This window comes from Cibotium barometz, chromosome 27, assembly GCF_041138505.1.
Source record: "Cibotium barometz isolate CiBa-2024 chromosome 27, ASM4113850v1, whole genome shotgun sequence".
In the NCBI taxonomy this organism is placed as follows: Eukaryota; Viridiplantae; Streptophyta; class Polypodiopsida; order Cyatheales; family Cibotiaceae; genus Cibotium; species Cibotium barometz.
This window is the reverse complement of record NC_141072.1, coordinates 38,661,760-38,674,297: the sequence shown is the minus strand read 5'-3', so window position 1 is coordinate 38,674,297 and position 12,538 is coordinate 38,661,760. Positions and strand designations below refer to the sequence as shown.

The 12,538-nt window shown below is 35.3% G+C and overlaps 1 protein-coding gene across 1 annotated transcript; it reads right to left on the bottom strand.

The window, feature by feature from the left end:
* Window positions 1-418: 418 nt before the first annotated feature.
* On the bottom strand, window positions 419-3,091 carry LOC147623369 (jasmonoyl--L-amino acid synthetase JAR4-like). Its single transcript, XM_086821850.1, has 4 exons — window positions 2,697-3,091; window positions 2,446-2,550; window positions 1,470-2,290; window positions 419-1,075 (listed from the first exon to the last, which is right to left on the bottom strand). Exons 1-4 carry the CDS (start codon window positions 3,002-3,004, stop codon window positions 504-506), a joined length of 1,806 nt encoding a protein of 601 aa, XP_086677976.1. The 5' UTR covers window positions 3,005-3,091; the 3' UTR covers window positions 419-503.
* Between the last annotated feature and the right edge of the window lie 9,447 nt (window positions 3,092-12,538).

The window sequence follows — 12,538 nt, the reverse complement described above, 5'->3', positions numbered from 1 at the left end:
TACTGTATTATACTCAAATGTCACAACCAGTGATCTCAATATACACATATACTTAGAAATACTTAATATTGATAACTGCACATATACACATGTATATATATATATAGATAATGTTGATATTTTTGAACAATAGCTAAGTGTGACCCAATCCTTAGAAATACTTAATGTTGATATTTGCATATATATATATATATATATATATATATATATATAATGTTGATATTTTTAAAAAGAATTCTTTTAAAAAATACATCACCATCATAAACCGCCCTTGATGGTAAACAACATTTTATTAAAAAAACAACGGGACCACGTTATATACCACGAGTCACAGGACCTTAGTTACACCCAAAGCTAGTCACCATCTCGGCTGATTAACAAGCTAAGGGTGGTGAACATGCCCACATCATGATTATCTCGTGTGTTTAGCAAATAATATCAGGGTTAGGGTGCTATCCACACTATCTTGCTTGGATTAACAGCTTGTAAGCAAGGTGATTAACTTATTCATAAGCTGAGCTGAAGCTGGAAGTTAATACAGAGCTGCGAAGAATGTCGATAAGCTGTGAGGAGGCAAGGCACCTGGGCGTCTTATACTGAGTAATAGCAGCTCCTTTGGCAAGATATCTGTCCAGAAGAGAACGGAAGGTGCCCGGTCGGACAATACAAAGCTCCAGCGGCCCTATGGTCTGAACGCGTCTGGAGCCAACGTAGCCCGGATCCACAAATGCAAGGTCCATTGCAGAAGCGCACTCCTGCAGGATTTTAGAGTCTTCTATGACACTGCTTAGCTCCCAAAATATCACATAATGGCCTGGTGCTCTGGACAAATCTGCATAGCTTGTGTAATCCACTAGCTCCACACCCCCACTATTAATGTTGTCATTAGCATCCATCCTACGGATTAGTAACGTGCTGGCAGCCTTCTCCACAACTTTTTGTAGATCCTTCTCTGTGTTCTTATCAATGTTTATGCATAGCACCACATTCTTTCTGCATACAAAGGCCAACTGAGGTGATGAGTTCAAAAAGCCTGTCACCCTCACCACATCACCCAGCCGGTACCTATACAGGCCTGCATTAGTAATGACCACATCAGCAATATATTAGCATTCTGACATCAATCCTTAATCAATTGGTTAATGCACTGTTAAGCAAAAACAAACGTTATCAATTCGTTTAACCTTCACCACTAGGCTAAATGACCAAGGACAAGACGTTTAATACAGTCTTAAGTATCAATATGTGTGACACAATTCATGCTACTGGGCATGACCAATTCAGTTAATCTACAGGTAATACAAGCTTGAAATCCATTGACTTCTTATTTCATACTAAAGATAACCATACTTCATACTAAAACATTAATTACAAGAAAGTTAACAAAAGTGCTGGATGCCAATATCACAACCTCAGGCAATGCATGGAAAATTTGCCACATGAAATCAAAATATGGATGAGCGGATTACCTCCATAAGTAGTTATCACTAGCTCATACTCTTGCCCAACTTCCACCTCAGTTAGGCCTAGTGGCTTGCTTTCTGTCACCTTGATCAGGTCTTTTTCATTATGATTATTTACTTGCAAAGGGATGAATTCAAAGTAAGCAAAGCTTGGCACCACAGTGTAGGAAACGTTGCTGGGGTGTGATTTAGGGCTGGTATTAACTGCAATCCAGGTCTCCGTAGCACCGTAATCTCCACTTACAAGGGGAACTTTCCCAGCATAATGCTGCAATTTCTTCACATAATGCTCCATGGAGCCAGTGATGATAGACAAGACATACTTGCTGTTGGGCCAGAGGTGTGGGATAATTCCATGCCAGTCATTCTCCAATGCCATCAAGCACTTGTGGGTTATCATATCTGCAAGCTCTGGGTCACCAGCATGCAAAAGATGGCTCATAGCATCTCTAACATGAGGATCAGTGATCCAATCACTCAGATGTCCACGCCTTATGTCTTGACACATATTCTTCCATTGAGTTTCGAACAATCGCAATGCCTCGACTAGGGTATAAGCAAAGGTTGAAGTGACAAATTCCACCTCCTCCTGATAGAGGAGCCCACATAGCAGATGGCAATACATGGATTGCACATTATCACAGCCATTCATCACCTCTACAGGGCTACATGCCCGGACCTTAGTTGATGTTTGCTTCAATTTGAACTCCTCACTTCTGAACAAGTGTGTAGTTGCAGTGCCAGTCATTAAACCACCCTTGGATGTAGAGATTTTCCCACAAAAGACGAGCTCAAGTACCCTCCCACCAGCCCTTATAGGAAAATCCCTGCATATATAGACCATTGATCATAGAATACACATTCAATGCATGAGTAAACTTAATCTAATACTATTCAATAAGCTGCCATGACCCGTGCGCAGTGAGCAATAAGGATAAACTAAAAAAAAAGCATCTCCTTTTTTTTTGGCAATTGTCTCTACCTGGCTCTGTATGCAGATCCTATTTTGAACAATTCCAAACTAGCTTGCAGAATTTCTTTGTAGAGAATGAGATATTTCTGCTGTCCATCAGATGTAGTCCCAGAGCTGCATCATCAAAAAATACCCACTTGGCGTTTACATTTAAAGATGCGCAATAGCTCTGATCAAGCTTTAAATGAGGAGGAGATGATAGAGGGAAGTGATTAATTGATGTGAAGAAGCATTAATGAATAGATGAGATGCTGAAATACCTTAAGGAAAGGGTAGAGACGGGCTCTGTGGTGAGGATGGGGGTAGGGTCACCGTTGGCGATGCGTTCGAAGAGGGGCTGGAGGTCCGGGTGGGAGACGACGGGAACACAGTTCTTAAACGAAGCAAGGTCAGTGCGGCCTTTGAGCCCACAGGTTTTGTCAAGGTACTCAGTGCTTGCGTTCTTTTGCAGGATAGTGTGCAGGACCATCTCCTGCACCTCAGCCGCGTGGGCGGCCATGTCCTCGAACTGGCCGATGATGAAAGGATAGTTGGCGGCAGCGCCAGCAAGGGTGAACAGGCCAGGCATGGTGCTAAGGCCTACGAGGCAGGGAAGTGTCTTAAGTCAACAATGCGATGGCAAGAAAACGAAGAAGAAGAGGCATGAGCGGCAGCGAAGAAGGTAACGCAGCAAGTTTCGTATTTATAAGTGCCATCACCTTGTTGCTATATACATATATGTGAGTGTGTATATATATATATATTGTAATATATGTGTATATATATATAAGTATATATAATTGTAATATATATATGTGTGTGTGTGCGCGCGCATATATATATATATATATATATATACGTATATATATGCGCTTCTTATTTAACACCCGCCGCCTCCACACTTGTCCGGCCGCCCGGATAATCCAGCCTTTAAAAAAATATAGGTATATAAACATATATATCCAACCTTTTTTTTATTTTAACACGCTGAACTTGTGTTATGTGTACCTTTTTTACTTTCATACTTCTCTAAATTGAATTAACGGAGGAGAAATGACGTCCACCTCTTGGCCTTGTACATTACTTCGAGTCAATTGACTCCACCAATTAAAAATTATTAAAGCATCATGATGCTTGTCCCATAGAGACCACCCTAGTCATAGGGCTCAAGATGAGCTTGAAGTAACCATGTAAATTGGGCTTTTAGACTTGACTCCAATTATCATTAATTAGCATTGGTAGTATGTACGACCCCCCATGCTAAAAAAGTATGTGGAAACTTCCTTGAAAAAACAATACTACTCACCATGAATGGATTAGTTACAATGGTGAGCATTGCCACCTAAGCTTGACTCAAAAACTATGTAGTTCAAGCTACTAACATACTAAGGCATTAAGAACAAAACTTCAAGGCATCTCATCGCTTTAAACCAGGGAAAATCAAATGTTAAAACCAAGAGACATATACTTGTGTATCACAAAAAGGATGAGCTATCATAATCAATGTAAATCAACCTCGTGCATGACTAGTTACTCTATAGGACTTCTCAACCATTAGTTAGCTCCTCTCATCCCTACCAAGCAATTCAAAGTTAAAATGGATATTTCTCTATGCAACTCATATGAGGGGGAAAAAAACCTAACTCGGTCTAAGCCCGTATAATTTATCATTGATCAACCTATTCTTTTGTATTTAATTTAATCGATTATACATGTAGAATATGCGAGTGAATTAGAAAATTAATGACAATTTATTGTGTATTCTACATTGGGGGGGTTCACTTCTAAGAAATTTTATGTATCACGTGCGTTCAAGGGGTATTTAAAAACCACTTACACTTATATACTTTTATGAATAAAATGACCCCTTTTTCCTCATAAACTTGTGAATTTTTTTTGAAAATTGGTTTAAAAAACCCCTCCTATAAATGTAGTTCTATAACTTTTTTGAATTAATATACCCCTCCTGATGAGCTCTCGCGCTACACTTACATATTTTTAGGTGAATCCCCGAGATTCTACATTGTGACTAAAATAGTTCAAACTTAGTTAAAAGCTAAAATTTTAAGCATTCTATAGACCTTCAAAATCCTTAAAACATGGTGTTCCTTTTGTTCCACCCTACCCTTTTTTCAAATTTTGAATGGGGTGTTGTTTGGGCATGGTAAAATACACTCCTTATAAATGTAGAGATTATAATAAGTATCACTTTTTAGCCACAATTTGAGATATTTTCACTTTTTTCGTGAGGTGAGATGCTCATGATCAATATCTTTCATATTCCTAGGTGAAACCCAACTTTGCCTCTTCTCCTTGGGACACTTGAGAAAAGAGAGATGTTTTATGTAGACCTCTTATCGATTATCTCCATGTGAAACACATAGAACCATTCTACCTTGAAGTGTGACCAAGGAGAGCAAAGGTTTATCTAAACCTCTTGTCTATTATCTCCATGTCAAATGCTTGGAACAATCCTACCTTGAAGTATATGACCAATGAGAACAATGTACGTTGTAACTTTTTAGAGTTGTTGCAATAGAATTTACTTATAGCATCTTCATTTTTACGAATGGAATCTAGTGAGCATCACCAATTTTTAAAAGCATTGTATATCATGTGCCTTCAAGAGACATTATAAAAACCCCTTATTTTAATTTTTGATTTACCAAATACATTATTGGCCCTTCTATAAATGTGGAAAAGTACCCCTTTTGAAACAACACTTTGAGATTTTTTGTAAATGTGCAGTTTACAAAAGTACCCCAGATGATATCTTACATATTCCTAGACCACGATGGAATACAACTCCCCCTCTTCTCCTTGGGACGTTTGAGAAATGAGATCAACAAGGGAGGCTATATGTTTTATCTAAACCTCTTCTCTATTATCTCCATGTCAAACGCATGGAATCATCCTACCTTAAAGTATGACCAATGAGATCAATTTTTTAATCTAAACCTCTTGTCTATTATCTCCATGTCAAATGCATGAAACCATCCTGGGCCTTGAAGTATATAACCAATAAGAGCTACTTAATGTTGTAAATTTTTTAAGGTTGTTGCAATAGAATTTATTTAGAGCATCTTGGCTTTTACGAATGGAATCTACTGAACATCACCAATTTTTAAAAGCCTTGTATATCACATGCCTTTAAGAGATGTTATGAAGTCCCTTATTTGGTTTACCAAATACATCATTGTTCCTTCTTTAAATGTGAAATTTAGAAAAGGACCCTTTTTGAAAGCGCACTTTGAGTCTTTTTGTAAATGTGTACTTTATAAAAGTACCCCTTTTGAACCCCACTTTGTAAATGTGTAGTTTATAAAAGTACCCCTTTTGAACCCCACTTTGAGATATTTTTACTTTTTTAATAAAAACTTATGTATGTAAAATTATTCCAAAGTTTGTGAAAATCACAACCCTTTCAATTGAACTCACATGCTATGTTACATATTCCTAAGGTGAACACCACTCTTCTGCCCCCCTCTCCCTCCCATGAGTGGGACACTTGAGGAAAAAGATAAATAAGGAAGGCTATATGTTCTCTCTTTTCCTTTTATCTATGATCTCCATGTTAAATGTGTGCATCATCGTACTTACCTTGAAGTATGACCAATGAGAGCAATTTAACTTTTTGAATTTTGTATAGTTGTTACAATAGGAGTTACTCATAACATTTGCAGGCTTTAACAAATACCATATATTAAGCATCATCACTTTTTTATTCAAAATTAAACTGTTCATAGGTAGTATCAGGGTTTCTAAAATCTGTAGGTCTCGCTAGGTCTCTAGGCTTCCCTCTAGGTTTAGCTAAGATCTCCATAAAACAACTTGGTAAATCTATGACAACCTTTGAAAGCCCATTTAATATATACTTTACCAATTTCAACTGGGGACACAATGAATAAAAAGATGGCCTAAGCAATAGATTTGACAAATTTTTCACTCAATAAAAGACATATGGTGCTATTTGGCATTAACAAAAGGAGAGTTAGGATAATTTCTAGACACAACATGAAATATTTAAGTATTAGAAAATATTTATAGTTTTTTAAAGGTAGTTTATAAATTCATGAGTAATCTGAGGCAACTTCATAGGTACTTTTAGAATACCTTAAGACATTCATTATTTATTAATCTCAATAAGTTAGTTAATATCATAATGTTTACCTCCATTCTCACTCACGTAGTCTCTATCTTGTGTGGGGGGGGAGAAGGGGTGTGTGTATGTGGAGAGAGAGAGATAAATGTACCTATGATTTTGTTAATTGTTTTATTATTTCTTCTTTACAACTAAACTAGACAATATCTTTGCAGCAAACTCATTGCTAGGTTTTGAGACTTACCTCAAATGTATTGCTTGCTCTCTTGTATGCTTGTATGCTTAACTAGTTGTATTAATAGCTATTTATAAATAAAAACTTTACTCTTTTTTTTTTCTTTTGTGGCTAGGTCAATGCATTATTTGGCAAGGTTTAGGCTGTCTTCTCCAAAGAAGATCAACTGCGTACAAGCTTCTAAAAAGCATAAGAGGTAAGCCCTTGACCCTTGACCAAACTCTTTGTTATTTTTGCACCTTCAGGTGCTAGGGATTATTTCTTTTTCTCTAGTACTTATGCATGCATTATGCAAGCATTAAGCTTATGTATAATGCATTAAGCTTATTACATTATGCATTCATGCATTGAGACTGTGCTTAATTTAATATTGCATTATGCATTCAGCTTAATACGCATAATGCATTAAGCTCATTATTAATGCATTATTGCATAAGCTTTATGTAATTATGCATTAAGCATAAGCTTAATACATAATGAATTCATAAGCTTATGCATAATGCATTCATAAGTTTAGGCATAATGCTTAATGTAAAATGCATTAAGCTTATTCCATAATGCTTAATGTAAAATGCATTAAGCTTATTGCATTATGCAGTCATGCATTAATGTATTTTTGCATTATGAATTAAGCTTAATGCTGCATAATGCAATCATACATAAGCTTAATTCTTATCTTTAAATTTTGGTAAAATACACTCCTTATAAATGTAGAGATTATAATAAGTATCACTTTTTAGCCACAATTTGAGATATTTTCACTTTTTTCGTGAGGTGAGATGCTCATGATCAATATCTTTCATATTCCTAGGTGAAACCCAACTCCGCCTCTTCTCCTTGGGACACTTGAGAAAAGAGATATGTTTTATGTAGACCTCTTATCGATTATCTCCATGTGAAACACATAGAACCATCTCCCTCTAGGTTTAGCTAAGATCTCCATAAAACAACTTGGTAAATCTATGACATAACCTTTGAAAGCCCTTTTAATATATACTTTACCAATTTCAACTAGGGACACAATGAATAAAAAGATGGCCTAAGCAATAGATTTGACAAATTTGTCAGTCAATAAAAGACATATGGTGCTATTTAGTATTAACAAAAGGAGAGTTAGGATAATTTATAGACACAACATGAAATATTTAAGTATGAGAAAATATTTATAGTTTTTTAAAGGTAGTTTATAAATTCATGGGCGAGCGATGAGTAATCTGAGGGAACTTCGTAGGTACTTTTAGAATACCTTAAGACATTCATTATTTATTAATCTCAATAAGCGAATTAATATCATAATGTTTACCTCCATTCTCACTCACGTAGTCTCTATCTTGTGTGTGGGGGGAGAAGGGGTGTGTGTATGTGGAGAGAGAGAGATAAATGTACCTATGATTTTGTTAATTATTTTATTATTTCTTCTTTACAACTAAACTAGACAATATCTTTACAGCAAACTCATTGCTAGGTTTTGAGACTTACCTCAAATGTATTGCTTGCTCTCTTGTATGCTTAACTAGTTGTATTAATAGCTATTTATAAATAAAAACTTTACTCTTTTTTTTTCTTCTGTGGCTAGGTCAATGCATTATTTGGCAAGGTTTAGGCTGTCTTCTCCAAAGAAGATCAACTGCGTACAAGCTTCTAAAAAGCATAAGAGGTAAGCCCTTGACCCTTGACCAAACTCTTTGTTATTTTTGCACCTTTCAGGTGCTAGTTCAGGTGCTAGGGATTATTTCTTTTCCTCTAGTACTTATGGATGCATTATGCAAGCATTAAGCTTATGTATAACGCATTAAGCTTATTACATTATGCATTCATGCAAGCACTAAGCTTATGTATAATGCATTAAGCTTATTACATTATGCATTCATGCATTGAGACTATGCTTAATTTAATATTGCATTATGCATTCAGCTTAATGCGTAATGCATTAAGCTCATTATTAATGCATTATTGCATAAGCTTAATACATAATGAATTCATAAGCTTATGCATAATGCATTCATAAGTTTATGCATAATGCTTAATGTAAAATGCATTAAGCTTATTGCATTATGCAGTCATGCATTAATGTATTTTTGCATTATGAATTAAGCTTAATGCTGCATAATGCAATTATACATAAGCTTAATTCATAATTATTATTCTTAATGTATTGCATTATGCGTTCATGCATTAAGTTTATGCTTAATGCATTTTCGCCTAATGTATTGTATTATGCATTCATGCATTAAGATTATGCTTAATGTATTTTTGCATTATGCATTAAGCTTAATCCATAATGTATTAATGCATTAAGCATAAGTTTAATGCATTATTACATAAGCTTTATGCAATAATACATTAAGCATAAGGTTAATGTGTAGTGAAATAATGTATTAAGCATAAGCTTAATGCCTAATGCAATAATGCATTAAGCATAAGCTTAATACATAAATACAATAATGCATTAAGCATAAGCTTAATACATAATGAAATAATGCATTAAGAATAAGCTTAAGCTTAATACATAATGCTTAATGTATTGCAATATGTATTCATGCATTAAGCTTATGCGTAACGTATTATTGCATTATGCATTAAGCTATGCATAATGGCTTATATTTAATGCATTAATATGTTAATTCATGAATGTATTAAGCTTATGTATAATGCTTAATGTATTATTTCATTAATGCATTAAGCTTATGTATAGTGCTTAATGTATTATTGCATTAATACATTAAACATATGCTTAATGCATTATTGCATTAATGCATTAAGCATATTCTTAATACATTATTGCATTATGTATTCATGTATTAAGCTTATGTTTAATGTATTATTGCAATATGTCATGCATTAATACTTTAAGCTTAATACATTATTGTGCATAATGAATAATGCAATAAGATTAATGCATTAATGCATTATGTGTAATGCATTAAGCTTATGCATGATGAGCTATGTATGCATATGTTTATGCATAGCTCATAATGCATTAAGCTTAATACATTATGCATTAAGCATATGCTTAATGCATTAATGCATATGCTTAATACATTATTGCATTATGCTTAATGCATTATTGCATTATGCTTAATACATTATGCATTAATCATATGATTAATGCAATAAGCTTAATGCATTATTGCATAATGCATTAAGCTTACTATATTATGCATAATACATAATGCAATAAAGCTTAATACATAATGCATAATGCATCAAGATTTTGCATTATGAGCTATCTATGTATATGTTTATGCGTAGCTCATAATGCATTAACCTTATACATTATGAGCTATGTTTGCATATATTTATGTGTAGCTCACAATACATAATGCATAAGCTTAATGCATTATGAGCTAGCTCACAATATATAATGTATAATCTTAATAGATTATGAACTATGCATAAACATATGCATACATAGCTCATAATGCATATGTATTACGCATTAATGCATTATTTATTATACATAATGCATTAATTTTATTACATTATGCATACAACATATGCTAAATGCATTAATGCATAATGCATGTATATGTTTATGCGTAGAGCATACACATAGCTCCATAATATAAAAGCTTAATACAATAATTCTTTATGCATAATGCATTAAGCTCAATGTATTAGCATTAATTTAAATGCATTATGCATAGTAATATTGCATTAACTTATGTATCGAGCTTATGCAGTATGCATATGTTTATGCGTAGAGCATGCATAGAGCATACACATGCTCTATGTATGCATATGTGAGCTATGTGTGTTCTATGTGAGCTATGTAAAGTTTTTATGCATAAAGCTTAATACTAATATTATTAATTTTTATAGATGTGGTCATCATGGGGATCATCTCCAATGAACCAAGATACAATATATGGAGGGGCATCCTCTAGTACACCTTTCATTCCTGGAGATGCATGTATATGTTTATGCGTAGAGCATACACATAGCTCATAATATAAAAGCTTAATACAATAATTCTTTATGCATAATGCATTAAGCTCAATGTATTAGCATTAATTTAAATGCATTATGCATTGTAATATTGCATTAACTTATGTATCGAGCTTATGCAGTATGCATATGTTTATGCGTAGAGCATGCATAGAGCATACACATGCTCTATGTATGCATGAGCTATGTGTGTTCTATGTGAGCTATGTAAAGTTTTTATGCATAAAGCTTAATACTAATATTATTAATTTTTATAGATGTGGTCATCATGGGGATCATCTCCAATGAACCAAGATACAATATATGGAGGGGCATCCTCTAGTACACCTTTCATTCCTGGAGATGACCCTGATTTGCATAGTGTTTTTGACGCAGCTAAACTCTAGGTACAGGGCCAAGAAATTTAGTCACTCGGCTTATTCCCTGCCTTCTATGTGTGCTAGACACTTCAGCTCTCCCATAGTCACTTGTTGCCATGTGTCCCACCACCTTTCCTACCCCTCTCACTTCTAATTTGAATACCCCTCACTCTTCCACTTTCCTTACTTCTTATCCTTTGGCTCCTCCTAGTTCTTAACACACTCCTGTCCCATCTACAATGCCATATTTCAAGCTTGCGGCATCCTCACGATGCCACTCAGGTTGTGATAGCTCAAACGCTTCTCATAGCCATCGGTGATCTAGTAGTGGGGGAGCTGGGTGCGGTGGATGGAGGTGCATGATCACCTTCACCTATGACGATAGACGATGTGCCCGTGGAGGGTGGTATGCTCTACTATACCCTTAATGAGGAGGGGGGGCTTTTATGGTGGACAACATGGGATGGAGGGTATATTATACCTTCCATCAATTAGTTAAACAAACCTATAAAGATGCCTTTAAACCATGTGGAGACCAGACGGATACAGATTTCATGTATTTAGTGAAGTGCATGCATGAGCGATTCCCAAACCCACCACATGCGCTTTTTCAACAAGTGGGCGAGGAATCGATTCTCAATAATAGGAGCTCTCGTGTGCAAGGAGGTGTGTAAAAGATGGTTCACAAACACCCACTGATTGCACCATTCAGGAGTGGAAGATTGCACCTTTCAAGAGTGGAAGAAGGCGAAGAAAGAAGCCATGAAGGGTACTTAACACCCTCAGCAAGGCGGCATATGCGAGTCAACTACTGAAGCACGGTGCACCAAAGTATGGATCCGAAGGAAAGGCAAGCTGGCTCGAATGGTTTGTAAGTTTTCTCTATTTTTCACTAAGTTTAGTTCATTTATAATCACGAATTTCATATCTCATACATGTAAGTTGTTATAGGAAAGGGTAGTAGGTCGCTCCCCAATGACTCGGGACAATAGGTATCTCAAGAATCACAATGAAGCCGAGACTTGGCAATGGCTCAAACGTGAGGGAGTGATCACCGATGTGGATATCCAATGAGCTCATTATTAGGGCAACTTGGAACCTTGAATTTTAATTGCTTGTGGCTAATGTTTTTGCATTGTATCACTATTTAATGTAGAAAGACGATGTTGAAAGTGGCGATGATGAGATGAAGGTGGTGGTGCACATGGTGAAGATGCGGGCAAAGATGAAGATGAAGATGATGCATTAATTTAATTAGTTTTTGATGTCTTTACCTTATAAATTTTGGGCATGAGCACCTTATATAATTTTCAACTATGTAATTTGGAATATAATCTATGATATTATATTACAATTATTTTTTATGTTTTAAGTAATTCAGTGTTTTTTTAAAAATGTGATTAAGTAGTGGTTAAATAATGTGATTAAAAAAAAGAGGGAATAGAATGGGGGAGAGATGTGGTCCACATGTACCCACAT